The sequence below is a fragment of the Brienomyrus brachyistius genome, chromosome 19 (genome assembly GCF_023856365.1).
Source record: "Brienomyrus brachyistius isolate T26 chromosome 19, BBRACH_0.4, whole genome shotgun sequence".
NCBI lineage: Eukaryota > Metazoa > Chordata > Actinopteri > Osteoglossiformes > Mormyridae > Brienomyrus > Brienomyrus brachyistius.
Genome location: NC_064551.1, coordinates 497,496 through 519,366, shown reverse-complemented (window position 1 = coordinate 519,366; position 21,871 = coordinate 497,496). Strand labels below are relative to the sequence as shown.

General features: G+C 44.2%; 3 protein-coding genes and 1 long non-coding RNA gene across 12 annotated transcripts; 3 read left to right on the top strand and 1 right to left on the bottom strand.

The window, feature by feature from the left end:
* Nucleotides 1-100: 100 nt before the first annotated feature.
* On the bottom strand, nt 101-7,863 carry LOC125714362 (ectonucleoside triphosphate diphosphohydrolase 5-like). Of its 6 annotated transcripts, none has more exons than XM_048984896.1 (16): nt 7,676-7,863; nt 7,500-7,554; nt 7,288-7,377; nt 6,405-6,673; nt 6,050-6,129; nt 5,708-5,851; nt 5,366-5,441; nt 5,155-5,190; nt 4,701-4,789; nt 4,509-4,588; nt 3,901-3,962; nt 2,963-3,064; nt 2,463-2,603; nt 1,746-1,802; nt 1,201-1,378; nt 101-1,138 (listed from the first exon to the last, which is right to left on the bottom strand). In XM_048984896.1, the coding sequence occupies exons 4-16, from the start codon at nt 6,631-6,633 to the stop codon at nt 994-996; spliced, it is 1,419 nt and encodes a 472-aa protein (XP_048840853.1). In that variant the 5' UTR covers nt 6,634-6,673; nt 7,288-7,377; nt 7,500-7,554; nt 7,676-7,863; the 3' UTR covers nt 101-993. The 6 variants fall into 6 exon arrangements, with proteins under 6 accessions (XP_048840853.1, XP_048840855.1, XP_048840854.1 ...); XM_048984898.1 differs by having other exon boundaries at nt 7,512-7,554; nt 7,676-7,835; XM_048984897.1 differs by having other exon boundaries at nt 7,500-7,551; nt 7,676-7,835.
* On the top strand, nt 713-1,824 carry LOC125714398 (uncharacterized). Its single transcript, XR_007383654.1, has 2 exons — nt 713-833; nt 880-1,824. It is a non-coding gene; the product is annotated as an uncharacterized LOC125714398 (long non-coding RNA).
* A 491-nt stretch (nt 7,864-8,354) lies between the features above and the next one.
* Nucleotides 8,355-16,550, top strand: wdr21 (WD repeat domain 21). Of its 4 annotated transcripts, none has more exons than XM_048985760.1 (13): nt 8,355-8,429; nt 9,537-9,640; nt 9,873-10,033; nt 10,213-10,295; nt 10,488-10,590; nt 11,247-11,390; nt 11,512-11,561; nt 11,708-11,787; nt 11,981-12,073; nt 12,825-12,922; nt 13,454-13,630; nt 13,849-13,963; nt 14,054-16,550. In XM_048985760.1, exons 2-13 carry the CDS (start codon nt 9,628-9,630, stop codon nt 14,284-14,286), a joined length of 1,350 nt encoding a protein of 449 aa, XP_048841717.1. In that variant the 5' UTR covers nt 8,355-8,429; nt 9,537-9,627; the 3' UTR covers nt 14,287-16,550. The 4 variants fall into 4 exon arrangements, with proteins under 4 accessions (XP_048841717.1, XP_048841718.1, XP_048841720.1 ...); XM_048985761.1 differs by lacking the exon at nt 8,355-8,429 and adding an exon at nt 8,430-8,489 and having other exon boundaries at nt 9,491-9,640; XM_048985763.1 differs by lacking the exon at nt 8,355-8,429 and adding an exon at nt 8,436-8,819.
* A 778-nt stretch (nt 16,551-17,328) lies between these two features.
* On the top strand, nt 17,329-20,421 carry pigh (phosphatidylinositol glycan anchor biosynthesis, class H). The gene is made up of 5 exons (XM_048985764.1): nt 17,329-17,747; nt 17,837-18,046; nt 18,255-18,338; nt 19,179-19,262; nt 19,828-20,421. Exons 1-4 carry the CDS (start codon nt 17,571-17,573, stop codon nt 19,248-19,250), a joined length of 543 nt encoding a protein of 180 aa, XP_048841721.1. The 5' UTR covers nt 17,329-17,570; the 3' UTR covers nt 19,251-19,262; nt 19,828-20,421.
* The last annotated feature ends 1,450 nt before the right edge of the window (nt 20,422-21,871 follow it).

The following is a 21,871-nucleotide window of genomic DNA, read 5'->3' as shown; positions in this document are numbered from 1 at the left end:
TAAGCAATCACTCCATGTCAGGTAAATGTCATATTTGGTGATAGAGAGGCAATGAAATGAATATATGATCACGTGTCATGTCACATTATTTGCGGTAAGATTTCTGCAATATTCTCACTTTATTTTGGTAATATACACATATACATATATATACATACATTCACAACTTAACATAGAACACACCATAACCATGGCTGCTGGTGCTGCTGTACACACCTGTTGACCTTGGTTCTCCAAAAACTTGGGAGTTCTTGGTTCGTCACACTCTGTCTCTCTCTCTCTCACACACACTCTCACACACACACAGTCTCTCACACACACACACACACAGTCTCTCACACACACTCTCACGAGCGCCAATTCAGCTTGCTTATTAAATCTGGCTCTTTATGTAGGCCATATAGTTTTCATGCGTCGACAATCTGTAGCATATTATTAAATCATATGCCAAAAAAACCCATGGAAGAAGCATCAAGGCACTGACTTATGACAGTTAAAAACCCAAGTTACCATGGAGGAACAATATAATATTGTATATTAATAAATAAAACAAGCAGGTGGCTGGGAAAAGCCAATAAACTGAAAGGAAACTATTCTGAAAACAATCATTAAGGGTGCAGCAATTGTAATTTGAACCTGAGAGGTTTGTTGACATGTTTAATTTCTGATGTCTTTTTATACATTTGCCTAAGGGCTACTGACCTAGAGGACTGAGAGTGTCCAACCTCTCTGTGACCTTTCATTAGACTTCAGAGGAACGCTTTCAGGGGATTCGGACTTTATGGAGGTACTCCAGCAGAGGGACGCCGTCAGGGGATTCGGACTTTATGGAGGTACTCCAGCAGAGGGACGCCATCAGGGGATTCGGACTTTATGGAGGTACTCCAGCAGAGGGACGCCGTCAGGGGATTCGGACTTTATGGAGGTACTCCAGCAGAGGGACGCCGTCAGGGGATTCGGACTTTATGGAGGTACTCCAGCAGAGGGACGCCGTCAGGGGATTCGGACTTTATGGAGGTACTCCAGCATGGCTCCCAAGGCCCAGCTGCTCTCAAAGCCTTTCACTTTTTTTGTCAGCTTCAAAATACAGAGAACAACACGCCTGACCTGCAGCCCCACAGAGAACAACACGCCTGACCTGCAGCCCCACAGAGAACAACACGCCTGACCTGCAGCCCCACAGAGAACAATACGCCTGACCTGCAGCCCCACAGAGAACAATACGCCTGACCTGCAGCCCCACAGAGAACAACACACCTTACCTGCAGGCCCACGCTGTCCTGAAAGCCAAAGCCCTCCGTCAGCAAGGCTGTGATGTATGTCAGGTCCATACACTCAAAAGGCTTGGCGTAGTGATCCTTGGACTTGTCACTGCATACTGAAACACAGCACAAAGAACAAGCTCCTCGAAACCAAGTCTAGCTGAAAGCCTTTTACTGTATGAGACATTCACTCCAAAACATGCAGTTACACAAACGAGGTCTGCTCTCTCTCCCTGGCCAGACAAGGGCACACGTTAGAGTTTGTACCAAATTGTAACCTGTACAGCCAGGATTGATGCAGCAGCTGCAAAACTGAACGATCCGTATGCCCCTACTCAGCCGTATGCCCCTACTCAGCCGTATGCCCCTACTCAGCCGTTTACAGTGTGTTACACGCACAGGAGGCTTTAGAGCCGCCATTATGCTCAGCTTGGTGAGGGTCCCCCCCCGACCCCCCCGGCTTTCAGCAGGACCCCTCCTCACCTTCTTTTGCTTTCTTCTTAAACCTTTTCACTTCCACATGCTCACCTTGACTGCCTTCTGAAATAAATTGAAAAATTCACTTTTGTGCACAATTTGAGTACATTTTAAAATAAATTAGTAGCATTACAGGGATTTCAATGACAAAATAAATATCTGAAATATCAAAACAGAACCCGGAATAATTAAATATACAAGAATCGTCCAAAAACTCATATGTAAGATTTTCATGTCAGCCCTGGACCTGCCTGAGCAGAGAGCTGGACCTGGACAAGCCAGATGGGGGCACCAGACAGTCAGAGGTTCAGTATTAGAACAAAAGTGTTAATCCATTAAAGTTCATGAAATGCTAACATTCATTATAGAAATCAATATATAACAATAATGGAATCTTAATGTAAAAATGTATTCAATGGGGGGGGGGGTTTGACAAGTTGTGTGCAGAGTTTGGTGGTTCGACATTGTACTTTTGCATTTCAAACCACATTAAGCCTTTTCACATTAACCATATCCACTCATAAGGTGCGTTACCGGCTGGTTCTGGATTAACCTGCGGTGAGGTTGGCATCCAGACCGCAGTCAGGACTTTGAGAACCCCCCACGCTAAATGGTCAAGGCAATATTGCTGCAACCAGGCTCACTCCAGTCTGCAGATGTGGTGTAAAGGAAGGTCAAATATATCCATCAGGAGATGCTCTGCAGGCTATGAATTCTGCTCACCAATGAGGCCCGAGTCCTTAGCCATGTCATAGTAGTAGGCAACAGCATAAAACACGTTCTCATGAATATTGTATGGCTTGCGCACAGAGCCCTTGATGGCCTTCAAAACCTCTTTGTAGCAGGTCTCGTAGCCATTGTAGCCTGCAGGCAGATTACAAGAGGTGCAAGTTAAACAAAAATAAAGATATAGATCTAACTCTGAATGAATACTCCCATCTCAGGATGGAACATGCACCTATCTAGTTGGCCAAAGCCACCCTATTATGTAAACGTTCACAGACTCTGACCAATAAGCCCTGACTTAGCTTATTGAGTCTATAACCACAGTCGTGCTGGTAATCAGGCTTAGTTAACCCTACTATCGCAAATCTGGGGAAGTAAAATTTGCTTCATGGTACACCACAGAAATCTCCTTTGTCGTGAATGCAAACAACAAATGACACTTTCACATTCTTTTGTTAGTATTCAGCAGTTTTTCACTCCTATGAGCAGATTCTTACCATTTATATTTCCACTGATTTCATACGTGATTCCACCAAAGGTATAATTAACAGAATAGTTCCTCGGCAAGCACAAACTTTTAAAAACTTTCTTTCCTGGATCTGGAAACCAAAACACATCAAGGTTGCACAGGTATCAATCGCAAAAAAAGTCTTTTCACGATTCACCAAACACAGACAGCATACAGTCACAGACTGGGTCGTTACTATATTGAAATGAGAATGTTCAGGAAACGTAGTCGACATGGCGTCCTCATGCCAGCATATGAAACTGAGTGCCGTAATTTCTGTACAGGGAGAATAAGTTCTGAAGGACATGGACCACAATCAAATGAAACTGCTTATGCATGAATAGTCATATATTTGCAACTGAAGTGCATTTCCCCAGATTCAGAGCCATTGTTACTACAGCCGATGTCCCAAACAAACCGCAAACTGCAAATACATTCATACATTTGATATGTCTCATGCTTTGCCACTTCAGAGAACAGAGAGGCCTTTGAAATACAGTCGAAATACAAAAGCCTCATGAAGCATCTGAACGTCAGCACCAGAGACGAGATGCTTTGGGACACAATGACAGTTTTGACTACTGATACATGCAGATTTTTACGGAAGTAACCGGGGAGGATGTATGGTTCAGATGTGCGGTTCCGTTTAACCGATCGCATTTTGCTTTGATGTACGATTTCCTGACTCCTTCTGCTGTGCTTACAAACCATCGTGTGAAAGACTATTGTACCATTACATTTCTAATACCTTAATACTAATTACCACACAACCAAAAACAGAACCATTCATTGAACCAGCTGTCCATGTATCACAGACATGCTCTTAATTAATCTAATGTGTATATACATAAAAGATTCAGTCATTTGACAGACAAAATTGTGGCCCCAAGGGTGTACAATTCCCTACATAAAACAATCCTTACATACCTGCATCACTCAGGGCCCCTAAAGTGACGAGGCGAGCAACTTTGAGTCCATTTTTGAGGTAACTGTGAGAAGAAAACTTCCATCAGCAACATCCGGACCCCTCGCGACCCAGTAGGAGAAGCAGTTGGAGAAGCGGTTTGGAAAAGGGATGGATAACTACAGCTTCTATTCCAGTTCATGAAAGATGCAGCCATCTTGGATTCTGAGGTCAGAGCTGTGGAAGTTCGTCCAAGTAGTGATTCTGACTACCGGGGGACGTTCCAATTTAAATTTTCGACTAAGAACTCAGAAATTTCCAGCTCCAAATGCAATACAAAATTACTAACATTCTCTGAATCACATCAAACAACTCACTCATAGCACCAAAGCAGAAATTAAGGCCCAGCCCCCAAATGATGCTCCATTCTTCTGTCAGAACTGAAACCACAACACTATTTAGACACCGCAGGCCCCGTGAGCCTTAAAGTCATACAGTGCAATATATTAAGGAGGCTGTGCTTCTCAAGTCCTGATACAAGACCCAGTCTTATTTTACACACACACACACACACACACACACACACACACACACACACACACAAAAAACCCAAAACCGTTGCCCAGGTTACCTGTGAGAGTAGAGCAGGTATGTTGTGTTTAATATCTCCAATTTGGCGACATGATCAGTAGGAGCTTTATTAACAGTTTTCTGTTAAATAAAGGGATGTAATATATAGAGGACTGTATATAAAAGCAAACAGTATTTTTAAAAAAGAATCAGTGGAAGAAAAATAGCAGATAATGAAGAATGTCATGTTTACCTGACATTTAGGTAGAAATGTGATTTGGGTTGAGGCCCCACCCAGGTCTAAAACGCCTGCTGATCTCTTCATGTCGACATGCAAATGCCCTAGAAACAGGCACATAGAAACATGAGCACCACCCCCCATGAGGAGACGTTAAAAATGTCCTGAAGAAAGCAAAACAAATACAGAGAAGAGGCCAAAGTCGGTGAAAGTTCCGGGAATTCTGTCAGTGATAAATAAGTTTACTGAGTGAACAATAACGTGTTTGGCTGAGCTCATTATTCATGGATTTGGAGACAGATCCTACACTTCGCTGTATGGGTGACCATAATAAGGAAAGAATATTTTACACACTTCTAACTAAAGCAATTTAAAAAACGTTTCTATTCATTTGTAACTCAGATGTCTAATAAAAATCCAACAACCATTTGTTTTGTGACTTAAATCAATCAGCTTAAGAGCACTTTACCTGTTAGGAAGTTCAGAGACACCCATGCCAGGATTCCTAACAGAAATAGAACAGAAATCATTCAATATTACACCACTGAGGATGCAGTAATATGTGGAATTAACAGTCACAACTATACAAGATAAAACTTGCATTAAAAATAAAAAGTGGACTGTTTAACACACTGTAAATTTCTACCTGGATAACTGTGGAAGCAGCCAGCCACACATACCTTCATATGTACCGTCGATGATACTGACGCTTCTGCTTGTCACCAAAAAGGGGGACTGACTGAAGACTTCCTTGATCTTAAGGAGAGAAGATTACAGCAAAAGGAATGCCTGAGGCACAAGACAACTGCAGAAACACCTAGTGCTCCTGTTTGACATGGGGAAACCTTCTGTACGCATCATCCACAGGGGACAGTCAGAAGAACTTCAAATGCAGTCAGAATAGGAGTAGAAGCTCATGCTAGTGAAAGCAAATATAGGATATTTAGTCTGTGAGATGTTACTGTATGCAGCTCCTGTGATATTAAAATGCGCGCTCCCTGCTTAATGCACGGGCGGCTCACCTCCTCAATCAACACGTGAGCTTTATCCGCAGGGAGCAGCCGAAAGCCTGCAGTGGCCCTCAGCACCAGCGGGGTCACGTGCCACATGTCGCGAGGCACCACCGCTGTTGCAACCTTCAGTAGCTCGCGAACCAGCTTCCCAGCCTGAGGGAGCAGAGAAAGGACAAGCAGGGCTGTCTGCCATCTGGCCGCACTGCACTCAGTCCACTCCCAACTACAGAGCCTCAGCCGTGGGCTGTACTCTCAGGTGAGGCCCCATACACAGCCATCCGGACAGGACCAGGAGAAAGATCTGCTCACAAAAAGCATGACAGACAGGATTACAGCGAAAGCGAAACCTACCTCCACAGGCGTGTTCACATATGAAGATAAACCAATCTCTTCCGAATGGAACGTTTCGTTGTGCAAATACGGCAGCCCGTCTTTAACAGAAACAGGACAGAAACTCAGGCACATTCACACATGGAACGGAAAAGGCAATCGGAGCCAATGAGAAAGATCAGGGGCTCTTCCATTGTGTTTCAAAGTCCAACACACTGAAGCCACATTTAATGCAGCATAATTTAATCTAATAATTACTACTGGAAAGTTATATTTTAATGAATTACTCAAACAATGGCCAATTGAGAGAAATATTTCCAGATAAAATGGCAAAGAGCCATGGGCACTACATGCGGTATGGAGTGCAGGGTCTCACCCGGGTCCTCCTGGATGAAAGCGTAAACATGGATACGAGTGCCTGTGCTGCCGGCGTCCATCATTATCCCGTAAAACACGCGGCTGCTGTTGGCCGACCGGGCGCTGTTTGCCAGGATATTCTCCCTCTGTGCAGAAAAGTCAACAAAAAGCTTTCCTTCAACACAAAAGGTTCCGTCCAGAGCCCAGACCACGAGTACAAAAAGCTGCAGGAAGGTCTTCAGGTCCATGCTGAAATGTTTGTTCCGTTTCCTCTCCTCTGGTCTGTGCCTGAGAAGAAATGAGTCGGTTAAAAGTTGCTAAAGCACAATCCGAGTCACACTATACACTGTGCATAAGGTGCACGGGGATACAGGCACAAACACAACCACTTGTTTGTTGACAGGAAACACCTACGATCACTTCGGAATCTTAGCTCATTTATCAACGGTAACATCAGAATACTACATCCAGTGGCAAATGAGGGCGGGGAAGAAAAGAATGATGGATGAAGAGGAGTTTGAAGTTTTCAGAATCTGCTGAATTATTCAGCGTTTTGTCCAATTTTAAGTACCGATTGCTTGAAATTTTCAAGCTTATCTTTTTCTCCCTACACACTTGCAGCTCAAATAATAAAAACGACAACTGATTTAAAAAAAAAAAATCCATATTTTTTTATTAAATTCTATAGCAGCAAAACGACCTTACATGCTAGTTGGCTATGTCAATGTTATAAAGACGCTTTAGTTAAGTGCATATACACATTTCCATGAATTTACGCACTCCGATAACAAAACCAACCAACAGGAATTAAAACCTTTAAAATGTCATTCAAAACATTTCCTATTAAGTCCCATTTTCTCACAAGCAATACTTATTTTGTCATTTTGTTAACACGTACTCACCTTATCGCAAAGTTTTAGAAGGTTGTTACAAAACGTAACTGTTAGGCACAATGACAGATGCATATATTCCTTTTCCGGGGGTAACAAATTCTATTTACCAGCGGGCCACAAAAAGAAAGAAACAAGCGAAAATTAAATAATCAAAAATTTTTATGTGCGATAAATAGAACTGTATGCCATCTAAGCAAAACACTTATAACTGAACCGCAAACCTTCCAATTTACCGCCAGCGAATCCGCGATTATCTGGATGCGAGCGGCCGGTCTTCTGAAAAAACAAAATGCGAACATTAAAACTTGGCAGGTTATCCAGCTAACTGCACACAGTAGTTAAAAATCACAGCTATGACACGTACACAATATGGCCATGCTAAATTAAAATTCCTTACCCATAACATTACGCTTGGTCTACATATCCACCGTGTCAGCACGCGAACCAAACACATCGTATGTAAGTCTATGCGTTACCGAACCACGTGATCCTGTCGCTCCTCGGCTGTCACAAGAGAGTCCAGCTGCAGCCACCTCAACTTCTTCGCTGTATTTGTCGACGGAGTCCTTATTACATTTGTAGGGCATATCGCCACCTACTGCCCCGGAATGTAAATAAAGACGACGTGTAATTAATCATTTTACTTAAAAATAATCGTCGTCTTTTTCAATATTCTACAAGAAAATTCATTTCAATCATTTAGATTTCAGGATATTTTAGTCAAGCTCAGGCATTTAAAAACTAAGAATTATGGGTAGTTTTTTTCTGCATATTAAGTATGAAATTTACATGTGTATTTACAGCAAGGCATGCCATCAGCTTTGATTACATTCATTCTCAAACCATATTACAAAATCGTTGCAATTTGTTTAGCCTCAAATTAAAGTAAAAGACTGCCCCCCCGGTCTGGGTTAAGGATAAGCGGTTTGGAAAATTGATGGATGGATGGATGGATGGATGGATGGATGGATGGATGGATGGATGGATGGATGGATGGATGGATGGATAGTTGTGTACATACAAAATACACGTAATTGATGGGCTTATCCACCAATCGCGTAACTGCATTACGCTGTTTTATTTGATATTGTTGGCCAATCGCAGTCGAGAGGCGGGCTTATTCGAAATCACGTGGAAACGACGTTGTGCAGGTAACGAAGTGCTGTAGTATGATGGCAATGGCGCTGTATTCCATATGTGTATTTATATATGTATCTTACACAATATTCTGTTAAAACTAACTTATTGCGTAATAGGAAACTGTTATTATAAGCTGTGCTGTTTTGCTTATTGATATAGTTTTCTCTTAAGTTCGATGCTATTATATGTTAGCCACCTAGCTTGCCTGGTAATTTCGCCCTAATGTGGCTATCTTACCTTTACGGGTGGTGCAAACTTTTGTTGTGCTTACACTAGTGGGTGTAAGATTGGCATTGGTATAGTTAACGACACATTCCAGTCAATCCGATACGAAACGTGATTGAAAACTTTGGTTGAGCCAAGTAAGGCGGTTTTACTGCTTTGGAAGAGAAGACACTGTAGTAAGTACGGTAAAATGGTAGGTGCGTTTCCGGATTAGTACACTTTTCTCTATGTACTGGTGGTAGGAATGAAGAAAGGGAACATGCAGAATAGGGAATGAGCGCAGGCGGCACCTCTGTGGCTCCGGTCGGCGGAAGCGCGGCTGTTATCGCAAGGCTTACGAGCGGAGTCAGCGTGCGGCACCGACAGACGCGCTGCATGCAGTTACACTGTGTCGTGTTGATTATCAGTTTCAGTTACACAGCTTCAAATCACCATTTGCTCTTTCAGTCACTATAAAATCGTGACGATGAACATGCTAAAACACACTATCTATATTGAAATTCTGCTTTTGTTTTTTTTTTTAGAGCGGTTCAGCGGGAATCTTCTCATTCCCTTGATATTCATTATCTCATATTTTTTTATGTCTAAACACACCAGTCAGTTTTACATAAATCACAACATCTTGTTGGTTGTGATTCGTCAGACTATTTTGGGATAAACTTCTGAAATGTCAAATACAAAAGTCTGTCAGTGTTCCATCTGATATTAATATGGAATTTGATTCTTTGGGCCAGATATTTAAAGCACAATACTCGTGTTTTATCTCCTGCAAAGAGATTGTACTGGATGCTTAAGGATGTCCATAATTTCCTGGTTTTATGCTGGTGTCCTTGACCTGCACCTTCAGCTACGCACGTTATTCCTGTGGAATTTTAATTGGAATCTTTCTGCAGCCTTGAGGGAGTTTGTGCTTCTGCCGAAGGCTCTTCTCACAGGGCGTTGGATCACATCCCAGACAGCAGGAGTTCATCTTTCAGCACTCAGATGTCTGCCCCAGGTAAGGTTTTTTTTGGGCGGGAGAAGTTCATTTTTTATGATATTTGGAAGTCTAGGTTATATGTTCTATAAATTTGGATTAGAGTTTGTTTATGCAATGCATGGCATTTGTGTTGCACATTTTTTTAGTGTTGATACTTGGTAACGCATTAATACACAGTCGCTCTGTCTGGCCAGTGTCATTTGTGTATTTTGCAGTCTGTCATACTTTTTTGCTTTGCGTTTTTTTACAGAATTGCCAGGGTTCTACTTTGATGCTGAGAAGAACCGGTACTTCCGTCTGTTGCCAGGACATAACAACTGCAACCCGCTGACCAGGGAGGGCCTGCAGCGGGAAGAGCAGGAGCGTCGGAGGCTGCGGCTCCTGGAGGAGGAGGCGGCCAGCGTAGGGGCGGTGAGCACGGCGAGCCAGTGTGCGGCCCTTCGTGGCCAGGTGTCCATACCACCAGCTCTGGATTTTACGTCAATTTGTATACGTCCAGTTCATCATCATGACTATGGAAATAGCTGTACCCATTTCTATGGCCACAGTGCAGGTCAAAAACAGCGTACTGCGATTTTTCTTTTCTCTAGAAGTCGCCTCGGGTCGGCCTCAACTCTACGCTGCTCCTGCAGAAAAGGCACCTGGGGCTTACTCCAGGAAACTCGTACAGCAGGTAACCTGCCAAATGGCTTCTGCTGTCTTTCTTCAGAGTGTAGTTAATGTGGGGCGTGGCTGATCCTCAGCAGTTTGGAGATCTTAGCAGTACTGTGCCTCGCTATGGATGGATTTTTTCATGTATTTTGAATATATACATTGACTTTTCACTGGGGTTCTGAGCAAATGAATTGTCCTTCCGATTGCTGAGGCTTATCCATGAGCTGAAGGTCTGCAGCATGAGGCGCCAGCGACTGGAGGTGCGCAGCCCCGACTCCAGCAGCCCCGACACCGACAATTTCCGCCTTATTGTAGTGAGTAACAGTGCCTCCTTCCGCCTTATTGTAGCGAGTAACGGCGCCTCCTTCCGCCTTATTGTAGCGAGTAACGGCGCCTCCTTCCGCCTTATTGTAGCGAGTAACGGCGCCTCCTTCCGCCTTATTGTAGAGAGTAACGGCGCCTCCTTCCGCCTTATTGTAGCGAGTAACGGCGCCTCCTTCCGCCTTATTGTAGCGAGTAACGGCGCCTCCTTCCGCCTTATTGTAGCGAGTAACGGCGCTTCCTTTCGCCTTATTGTAGCGAGTAACGGCGCCTCCTTCCGCCTTATTGTAGCGAGTAACGGCGCCTCCTTCCGCCTTATTGTAGCGAGTAACGGCGCCTCCTTCCGCCTTATTGTAGCGAGTAACGGCGCCTCCTTCCGCCTTATTGTAGCGAGTAACGGCGCCTCCTTCCGCCTTATTGTAGCGAGTAACTGCGCCTCCTTCCGCCTTATTGTAGCGAGTAACGGCGCCTCCTTCCGCCTTATTGTAGCGAGTAACGGCGCCTCCTTTCGATGTAGCTGCTGGCAAAGACGACGTGTAGTGTAAGCAGGCCAAGGCAGTGTGTGTGTTTTGGTCCTGGCCTACCTTAAAGCTGATTAACATCACTTGCGCAGTGATGAGCCCTCTCCAGCATGCTGTCCTGTCCCCAGGCTGACTCGGCGTGCGAGCGCGTTTTCACCGTCAATGATGTGGACCACGGGGGTTGCAAGTATGGCATCATGAACTTCCACGCTGGCAGTAACTGCTCGCTGTCCGTCGAGATGTGCGACAACCTGTACTTCACCAATCGTAAGGTAAGAGGGGAATAGTGCCACCTGGTGTCGTTGCGTCGATCATCTTGGCTGAAGACGGTGAATGTATGGATGTGAGGCTGCGACTGGGACGGCAGGAGCTGATACACCCCTCCGCTTCCAGGTGAACTCAATTTGCTGGGCCTCAGTCACCCATCCAGATTCACACGTGCTGTATCCTTCACACGTCTCAGGGCCATGTGTTGACAGTCTCTTCGCTGGTCTTTGGTACATAGCTTTTTTTTTTTGCATGAGGGGACTCTAAGCCAAGCAGACCAAATGGCAGCGGTGAGGCTTGCTTCCTTAATGGGTTTCTTCAGACTGTGTCTGGTTGGAATAGCCCAGACCCCAGGCTGCGTCAGTTTGTTACCAGCGTCTCTGTTTAGCAACTCGAACACTGGTGAGATGAGTTCCCGTATCCTTTAGCCTATTTATGTAATATATGTGCTCACTAGTTACATCCTAGGATATTTTAACCAGGTTGTGTATAATAAATGTCAATTTGCTTGAAATGGGCTTTAATTGTAGATTATCACTTGTCGGTTGTCTGTGGAAGGGAATGAGATGAGAGATGCTCTGTCCCTGTGTTGCAGATCAGCCTGGAATGCTGTGCAGTTTTAAGATCTCAACGGCTTGGTCCTGTGCCTGGTGTCTGAACCCACAGGCTGACAAGAACTTCAGCACAGGTGAACGAGCGCTGGGCCCTGGGGCTGCATTGACCGGGAGGGGGGCATTTTGCGCAGGGCCCTGGGGCTGCATTGACCGGGAGGGGGGCATTTTGCGCAGGGCCCTGGGGCTGCACGACCCGGAGGGGGGCATTTGCACAGGGCCCTGGGGCTGCATGACCGGGAGGGGGGCATTTGTGCAGGGCCCTGGGGCTGCATGACCGGGAGGGGGGCATTTGTGCAGGGCCCTGGGGCTGCATGACCGGGAGGGGGGCATTTGTGCAGGGCCCTGGGGCTGCATGACCGGGAGGGGGGCATTTTGCGCAGGGCCCTGGGGCTGCACGACCCGGAGGGGGGCATTTTGCGCAGGGCCCTGGGGCTGCATGACCGGGAGGGGGGCATTTTGCGCAGGGCCCTGGGGCTGCATGACCGGGAGGGGGGCATTTTGCGCAGGGCCCTGGGGCTGCATGACCGGGAGGGGGGCATTTGTGCAGGGCCCTGGGGCTGCATGACCGGGAGGGGGGCATTTGTGCAGGGCCCTGGGGCTGCATGACCGGGAGGGGGGCATTTGTGCAGGGCCCTGGGGCTGCACGACCCGGAGGGGGGCATTTGCACAGGGCCCTGGGGCTGCATGACCGGGAGGGGGGCATTTGCGCAGGGCCTTGGGGCTGCACGACCCGGAGGGGGGCATTTGCACAGGGCCCTGGGGCTGCATGACCGGGAGGGGGGCATTTGCTGGGCTGAGCCCTTCCGAACCACTGTGCCGTGGCAGGGCTGTCAAGACGTGTCATCGTGACGGACGCTGTGACGGGCCGGCGGCAGACCTACGGCGTAGGCAGCGATGTGCTGGCACAGCAGTTCGCCCTGCGGGTGAGTGAACGATGTCGTTCGCATGAGACACCTTGCGGGTGTGAGCATGAAAGGTTTAGCAGTTCATACTGAGACAACTGAAATCTTTTAATTCTTAATATCTAATTCGATACCACAGCAAAAACAAATGTTCCATTCAAGACACATTTCTTTATTAAAACTAAGAGAATCAGCAAACTAATATAAATAAGGAATTAATAATAAGCGGTAGTGAAGCTGTTTACTTTTATTAAATGAACATTGAAAGTGGCTGTAACTCAGCGTTTTGTTATACAATCTTTTACTGAGGTAGTGCAAAGAAAAAGGTAAACGATTAAAACAAAATAAATAAGATAAAGTTTTTAGCAGAATTAGAACATTGATTTGTCTAAGTCAAAAAACGGCACCTGTTTGAATGTGCTGTGCGCTGGCTGCAGCTTATCTCAGCGACTCCTCGGGACGTAGTCTGGCGTTTGCCCTGAATTCCACACCGAGGACGGGGCCAGGTGTCTTGTATCTTTGTATGACCTTGCTCCCCCTGTCATCCACCAGGCCCCGGTGCTGTACAACGGGGGGCGTTCAGGGGAGATCTTCAGCATCGATCTCAGGCAGCGAGCCCGTCGTGGCCATGGCTGGAAAGCCTGTCGCTTCTACCAGGAATCTGCCATCACCTCGGTCCACGTACTGCAGGATGAGAACTATCTCATCGCTGCCGACATGAAGGGAACGGTCTGTCGCTGAAGCCTCTCTCCTTTTCCCCCATATCCTGTACTTTTTATAGCACATCAAATCAAATGATCAGTTAATTCTCCTACCTGTCACCTGTGTCTACATGGGAACCCATTTTATCTTATCTTACCCTGAGGATTCCCAACTGGATACAGCAAAGAACTCAGAGTAACTGTGCCGGTAATAAGCAGAAGTTCTGTGTGTCTCTCTGTGAGCAGATTAAGCTTTGGGACGTGCGCGTCACCAAGGCAGTGCGGCAGTACGATGGTCACCACAACGAGCACGCGTACCTGCCACTGCACGTCTGCGAGCCGGAGGGGCTGCTACTGGCAGGTGAGTCATGGAGTCGCCCCGTCTGTGGCAGGGTAGACCAGCAGCTTTGTGTGCAGTGTACTTATGTACCGTGACTCGTTCCCTCCCCAGTGGGACAGGACTGCTACACACGCCTATGGAGCCTAGGCGATGGGCGCCTGCTGCGGACCATCCCCTCCCCCCACCCTGCCAGCAAGGACTCTGTGCCTAGTGTGGTGTTCTCCTCACAGCTGGGGGGTCGTCGCGGCCTGCCCGGCCTGCTGATGGCCGTTCGACACGACCTCTACTACTTCCCATACAGCTGTGACTACGGGGACGGGAACGCACTGACGAAGGCCTGCTGAGGCAGGCGAGCTGCCAGTTACTGCCAGCCACATCTAAAGATGGCCACACAGCTGCTTCGAACGCCCATGTGGAGGGGCAGTTCTTGGCCCCAGGGCAAGCTCACACTTGGTCATCGGTCCTTGTGCCATACTTACGCTCTCCTCAAATAACCTTTTCTTGAAGGCCCTGTTTTAATAATGACCTCTGCAAGTGCAATTTACACTAAATGATCAGTTTATTTTGTGGTCAGTTATTTTATGCAAATGTTGTGTATTTCAGAAAGAATTAAAATGTGTAATGATTTACAAAATACATTTTCTCTGCTATATGTAGAAATGTGTCATTCTGAAGGGTTGTTGACACCAGTGATTACAATCACTAGGAGAACAGTGTTACTTGCAGGGCAGCTTGGGGATTCTGACTTGTCACTGGCTGCGGTCAGGCAGCGGCTACAGAGAGCAAATTGGAGGTATAGAGAGAGTTTCCCCACTGGGATCAATTATTACACATGCTTAGTCTCCTTGGAGAATCCTTGAGTACGCTGGTTTGACTGTGTCGAATGAGCGGTTGTTAGAGGAGTCCCGAATGAGGCACATTACCTGTATTGTAAGGGAGCGTCAGTTACAGCATTACAGCTATGTGGCGCGTTTCCCTGAGGGTGATCTGGCTCGCAGGATCCTCATTGCTGGAGTCCTGAGCGGCTGGACCAGGCTGAGGGACGCCCATGTAACACCTTGCTGTGGCAGATGGATGGCCACTTCCGGAGGGTGGGTCTGAACCATGTATCTGCCTGGGGATCGCTGGCCAGGACCCCAAGGGGTTTCGCTGTGTGGTGGGTGCAGCAACGCACTGCACTAGCATATGCTCCCCAACCTGACCTGACCTTAGTTAAACTTTTTTTTCCTTCCTTTTTTAAGGCTTTGCAATTCTGTCAGAGATTGAAGTTTTGTCAGACAGAATTTATTTAAATGTTCAGGTTGATATTCATTTCTAACAGAACAGGAACAAAATGTGGTTCAAAAATTTATTGTACCAAACTTAGGGGAGTGACTGTTATGGGAAATGTCTGTTATGGAAAATGCTTGCAAGCCATGAGGCTCAAAACAACACCAGAGAACCACCCGGATCCTCGAAAATCACTGGCTGCTGACTAGCTCACGATGGAAGGACTTGGCTCACGATGTATTTTTTTATTATTTTTTGTATATTCACAAGGTATAAAAGGAGACTACAACATTATTGGAAAGCTTGTGACTGGAGATCAGGGTTGGCCTCTTCTGCCTGGAGAGTGCCGAAGGTTGTGTGGAGACCGCTCTGTTCAAAACTGCTGCTTTTAGACAAACTCGCGTGGCATTATGTGCTACAAAATCCTGTATTGTCAGTCTTAACATTATCCTTCAGTTGTGCAGTATCATTGATGTTGATATAATGACATTTGAAGGTTTTGAAAAAAAAATTCTATTTAAGTGGCAATTTTAGAATTTGGTGATCTGTAGTCTTTGTTGACACACCCCAGCACAACACCAAAATGTGTCCTCTGCCACACACAGCAGGGGGCAGCTAATTCAGCGCCTGGGGAGCAGTGCTGGGGGGCTGTATCTTGGTCTGGGTACCTCAGTGGTGCCTTGCTGGTCGGGGATTTGAATCTGCAATCTTTCAATTACAAGTACACTTCCCTAACCATTAAGCCACCACTGCCCTTGTCTTGTGATATTTGATTGAAATATTTTGATATCATTGTCTCATATAGTTTATAGGCATATAGCCCTCCAGTTGTCATTCAGCAGGGGCCTGTAACATGATGATGATGCGGTGCATTTAAGATACCCCAATTTGTTGACTTACATTGAGTTCTGCCTGTCCTAAATCTGACAAGTTATCTGGCTACTCAGCCAGTTATCTGGCCTGAAGATATGGCACCCAGGTGTTGAAACTTTGGAAACTATTTATAAACAGCAGTATCAGAATATTCTCCGAGTGTCATACTCATTAAAAACACTGTTGAACACCTTATGCAGATGCACTTTAAGATGTGTCTGCATAAGGTGATTAATGTTGTGACTTTTGAATAGCGCTCTGCTTTCCAGTACCAGTAGATCCATTTACTGAGCAGAGGTTCAAATGTAAATCTGGGTTTAAAGCTGCTCTTGACTCCCATGATCAGTGGGATCACTGTCAAACCTGCTATAGAAACGAGAAAATGTGATGGATGTGTGACGCATTCTTCTGTAGATACAAAAGAAAACGGATATCTACTTAATGCAAATAAAAGGGGTGTTTTTAATTCAAGTAGATCCAGTGCTAGATGGTGTTCAGAGGCAACATAAAGGTTAACAGGAGATGACTGACTTGTAAAATATCTACAAAGTTCCAGCTCCAAGCTTAGTCAACTTGTTTGTATTAGTCAAAAAAACTGATATGAAGGACACTCTACTGCCACCGTGTGGGGAAATGAGTTGCTGCAGAAGTTATTGCGCTTCGGATCGCGCAGAAGTACATTCAGTGCAATCTGTATTAAATTTAATGTATTTGTGTATATATAATTATGTTTATCTCTTTTTTCACTATTACACATTTTAATACTGAGAAGCTGGAATGAATGCTTAGTCGCACATATCAGCGCAAAACTATCTTAATATTGAAAGAAACCGTTCACCTAAACACACACGGTACTCCTACAATACTATCAGTTTGCTCAAGAAAAATCAGTCAGTGACAATGAAACAATGGGAACCGACTATCATCCAGATTCTTCGAGCTAAAAGCATATTATACCGACATTTTGAAAATATATCAGCATTTTGACTCATGGCTAAAACGAAGCTGATTCTACTTTTTATTTTGGTGACACTGACTAATTCATTGGTGGAGTTTGATTTTGAGACAAGAGATGATTGTTTTGGGTGAGTTACAGGCTTTTGTAGATAAACCATAGTGTTTGTGTACTGTATGCATGGACTGTATTGAGAAATGCTCTTTTTTGTTTTGAGTCTTGAAAATGTTAAGCATGTTATATGAAATGTGCCAAAGCAATCGAGATAAATTAAACAGAAATGACTGCATTTCCCAATATGCACCGCGCTCGAGAAACGGAAGTAATTTGGGTTGTCAGTTTATTCTCTCGGGCTCGGTGACTTTATCTTTTGCGTATCTGTCTTTGTATACAAGTTAAACCTGGGACTATTTCGTATTGTTCATCATACGGATTTGCTAACTAATAATTCACGGTTCCATCCTATACTCCACGATTTTCCAAAAAGTTCTCCAAGTGCAATTCAGGAAGGAGTTGGATTCACACTTAATCATGGCAGATGATGAATTTACCGACATAAATGGTAAACCACTGTCACTGGAATACCGTTTCCATTCCAGTTTTTGTAGAGAGTTCATAGTAAGCGCGCCTAAAATGTCCTTGCTTAAGGTCATGGTGTACACTTGTTCGGTTTGGTTATTTGCCTACGCCGTGTTTTTCGTCACCGAGGTAAGGCGGTTCACCAGTCAAGATGCACATGTTACTTTCTGCAGGCTTTGGCGGTGAGTCGTGTTAAAGTCGCTTGGGTTGCGTTGCAGAACACGGCGGTGCTGTCCGCTGCCATCCTTGTGACGCTCGTTGGGATGATGCTCCACATCCATTTCATCAAGATCGACCAGGAGACGCTGCTGGTCATCGGCTCATTGGGCATCCAGGTGTCGGCGTCCTATGCATCGGGCAGGGAGAGCACCACCTTCATCGAAATGAGCAGGATCAAGGACATTGTTATTAATGAGGCTATTTATATGGTGAGATCCGAGGAGAAATATTCTCCTGAAAGTGTCCCAAAGTGGTTGACGACCAACGTCAAATAAACAATTTCTTGTATTTGCGTTTGAAGATGAGGGATAGATGAGATCAACAAATCCGCAAGTAAATTAATCCACGTGCTTTGTGATGTTTTTGATGTCTTTGGGGTGGTTTGTACTTAATAATATTTTCATAAATCTGTTTCAGCAAAGAGTGATTTACTACCTGTGCATTCTGGTGAAAGAACCGGCAAACCCTGATTCGGTGTCCAGTGTGGTGCCCCTTTTCCAGGTATGTCGATGGAAATTATTATAAATGCAGTTTTAATTCATGGTTTTATTTTTAGTGTTGTGATGGGTGGTAATTTCCCATAGGCTCTGGGCATCGAAGTATACAGTGTTAATTAAAAGCAGATTTTGAAGATTAGACTCCTGAACACACTTCCCCCCCACACACACCCGGACTGCTAACAAATTGACTCCTGCACATCTGCACTTTACACACAAACTCTACTACAAGCATTTTTGCACTTCTGCTACTTATTTGCACATTTTCCATATATAACTATTGTAACTTCTGTTGAAATAACTATTGTAACCTCTTCTCCACTTATTGCACATTTTCCATATATAACTATTGTAACCTCTTTGCCACTTATTGCACATTCTCCTATATAACTATTGTAACCTCTTTGCCACTTATTGCACATTTTCCATATATAACTATTGTAACCCCTTTGCCACTTATTGCACATTCTCCTATATAACTATTGTAACCTCTTGCACATCCAGTGTAAAAGTTAACTTCCACCTTTGTGGATGATACTGCACTAACTGTCTCCCAATCTACCTCTATCTCCAAGTATAGTGTATACCTCATATTTATTTACTTTGTTCACCACGTGCCTATTTCTTACGTGTCTTTATCTTGTCTGCACTGAGAAAAACTGGAGCCACGTCATCTCGTCTCTCCATGTATGTATCTGTACAGTATATAGCAGAGATGACAATAAAGTTGACTTTGACATAACAGAGAAATAGAGATGCCGTGAGCTGTCTGCAACGCGCCATGTAATTATTAGTGGTATTCACTGTAAAGGAATATTTCTGTTTTTTTTTTTTATTTCCTCAGAGTTCCAAGCCGAGATTAAATTGCTTGATAAAGGTATATAGAAGTTGCCAAGAAATTCTTGGACAGAGCTAAGTGCTACACAAAGTAAGTCATTACATGGACTGTAAAACGTCTTCCATCACATATAATCTGTAGATGAGACACTGGGAAAAATTTGGTTCAAAATTGCAAGGTGTGTGGCCTTGAGATGTCGCCAGCCCACTGCGCTCCTACTAAACCTTCTTAACGGAGGAACTGAAACATAGCAGCTAGTCATGCATTTTCAGTGGTGCTGAACTTCACTTTTTCATTGGTATTTGAAACCCTATGGCTGGAATACTGCCTGTTAATTAGGCATCTTCATTATTTATAGCCTTCATGGATGTTCAGAGACTAAATTTAATAATTCATAATTCACACTTTTCATAAAATCACTTATAATATTTGTATCATATGCCGTGGAAATGTATTTTGGAACACAGTAGTAAGGTTTTGTTTCTTTGTAATGTATATGAAACTAAAAACCTTGCTCTGATCTGTTTGTTTGGTTATTGTGCTGTGAGTATTATATAAAATAGAAGCTTCAGACAGCCTTAGTTGGCACCTTTTTTCAGATTTGTTGGCCCTTCAAAATACTGCACATTTCCTTGCTAATTGTTGTTTTTCTTAGGTTTAACTGAAGGCACATGAAGTGAGGAGCACTTTCAGACTCACAATTGAAAGTGAGGTCTTGAGTTGTACTACTGACCAAAAAGAGGTAGAATCCCTTAAGACTTAAGGCTTCTGTGAGCTTTCATGGAAATGTTTTATACACAGAATGAGCCGCGTCAAAAAACTACACTCTGCTGTAAAAGTAAAATCTAATTTTAGCATTACCGCTGTAATGATTTTAATGGAAAATTTGTTTAGTCTTTATGTGTAAAACATTGGAATTCCAGAGTTTGAACATCACGTTTACTGTGAATGTCACTGATATCAGCTAAAGTTTTTGGATTGCAGTCAGTGTTACTGTGTTTAATATAGTCAGCCGAAATACTGATTTATAGCAGATTACTTGAGAATAAAGACCTGTGTGGCAGGATTGTGTTTAAGGTAAAATAAACCTTATTACTTTAAGTATAAAAGTGCAGCTAATTATAATCTTGGCTATTTTTGTACACCGTTTATGATGATCATTATTAGTTTTTTGTAACATATGTACATCCAAGGACTATTAAATTCAATGTGGATTCTCTGAGATTTATTAAAATGGAATTTTTATTTATGTATTTGATTCTCATGTTATTTTTGCTGGCTGTGGTTTCATTGAAAACAGTTACTCTGCATGATTTAATTTTTTACGTATAAGACCTTACCATGATGGTGGCTGTTTCTGTCTAGTTTAAGAAAGTGAGTGAGTGAGAAATGGATGCCTGTTGGTTTTTTACTATGAAATGACAATATTGTCGTTGTTTTCTGTGTTCACATTGCTACACTCCTGGAAAATCTGGAAGGTGATACTTCTGAGTTTCTTATGACACAATTCAACAGCATTATATTGATTAAATGATTAAATACTGACATATAAACTGGAATTATTTGCCGCAGACTTGGTTCCCAACACTGGATTTCATATTTAATCCTTATATACGAACTGTTTCATTACATTAAGACATAAATACACGTAAATGTAATCTGAAACTGATGTTTCCGAAAGTTAACATATTACTTCAGAGAAATTCCACCTCATAATAATACCTGATCAGGATACATGTTTGGAAGACAGATGGATAAATAATACTATGGGGAAATGAAATTCTTTGGCGCTAAATCTTTTACAAGACAATTGCAGGTCAAGTTTAAATCATAAAAGTGACTTTAAACCTGGGAAGTTTAGACGAGGCTGGTTTGGTGGCTGAAAACAGCACTGCGATCCGCTGTGTGTGTGCAGTTTGCATGTCTCCCGCGATGAATCCCAGCCAAGGGGGAGGTTCCCTGTGGTAACTTGTCAAGCAATAAATTTTGTCCATGAGCCCTTCAGACTGCGAAGGTTCTGAGGGCACATAAGGAGGTATTTGTCAGAGGAATCTGAGAGCTAGTGGTCTAGTGACCCACTTCCTGCTTACAGAGAACTCCAGGTAGTACACACATCCAAATCTGTTCCTCTGAGAGTCGCAGTCAAGGCAGGTGATGGAACAGTCCTTACGGATGACAGTCAGCTATATCTCTCAATTAAACACAATGAATTTAGTAGATTAGATAATCTGAGTGTATAGGAGTGATTAAATACTGGGTGTCATGCAAATTTAAAGTTGAATAAGATGAACCTAAGGTTTTGATCATTGGGCCTGCAGGAAGTGCTTGGTGACTAAAGACACATTCTTACTCCTTAGCTTTTACTAGTAGTGAGTCATTGTGACTTTTTATCAGTATTACGCATTACGGCCATGTGGCGCGATTCCGAGGGTGATCCGGCTTGCAGGATCCTCAAAGCTGAGGACTCTCACCCAACACCTGGCTATGGCAGATAGATGGGCACTTGGCAGGCGGGCCAGACCCACGTCCTGTGTATGCCTAACCTGACCCCAGCCTTGTGCCCTGTACTGCCTGAAAGCTGCTTATGCTGTTCAGGGTCATGATGGTACTGGAACCTATCCCAGTACCGACCGCATAATTGGGCTTCACCCTGAACTGTATGCCAGTTCATTTAAGTTATTTAAGTTGGTTTGAGGTTG

What these genes read in the sequence shown, in the direction of transcription:
- LOC125714362 (XM_048984896.1), bottom strand. Translation starts at nt 6,633, where the DNA reads ATGGACCTGAAGACCTTCCTGCAGCTTTTTGTACTCGTGGTCTGGGCT. An exon ending in AATCAGTGGAAATATAAATG is followed by an intron (nt 2,604 to 2,962) that starts GTAAGAATCTGC and finishes ATCTGCCTGCAG; the next exon opens with GCTACAATGGCTACGAGACC. An exon ending in TGTTCTCTGTGGGGCTGCAG is followed by an intron (nt 1,139 to 1,200) that starts GTCAGGCGTATT and finishes GTGGGGCTGCAG; the next exon opens with GTCAGGCGTGTTGTTCTCTG.
- wdr21 (XM_048985760.1), top strand. An exon ending in AGGCGGCCAGCGTAGGGGCG is followed by an intron (nt 10,034 to 10,212) that starts GTGAGCACGGCG and finishes TCTTTTCTCTAG; the next exon opens with AAGTCGCCTCGGGTCGGCCT. An exon ending in TGTACTTCACCAATCGTAAG is followed by an intron (nt 11,391 to 11,511) that starts GTAAGAGGGGAA and finishes CTCCGCTTCCAG; the next exon opens with GTGAACTCAATTTGCTGGGC.
- pigh (XM_048985764.1), top strand. Translation starts at nt 17,571, where the DNA reads ATGGCAGATGATGAATTTACCGACATAAATGGTAAACCACTGTCACTG. An exon ending in CCGTGTTTTTCGTCACCGAG is followed by an intron (nt 17,748 to 17,836) that starts GTAAGGCGGTTC and finishes GTTGCGTTGCAG; the next exon opens with AACACGGCGGTGCTGTCCGC. An exon ending in TTAATGAGGCTATTTATATG is followed by an intron (nt 18,047 to 18,254) that starts GTGAGATCCGAG and finishes AATCTGTTTCAG; the next exon opens with CAAAGAGTGATTTACTACCT.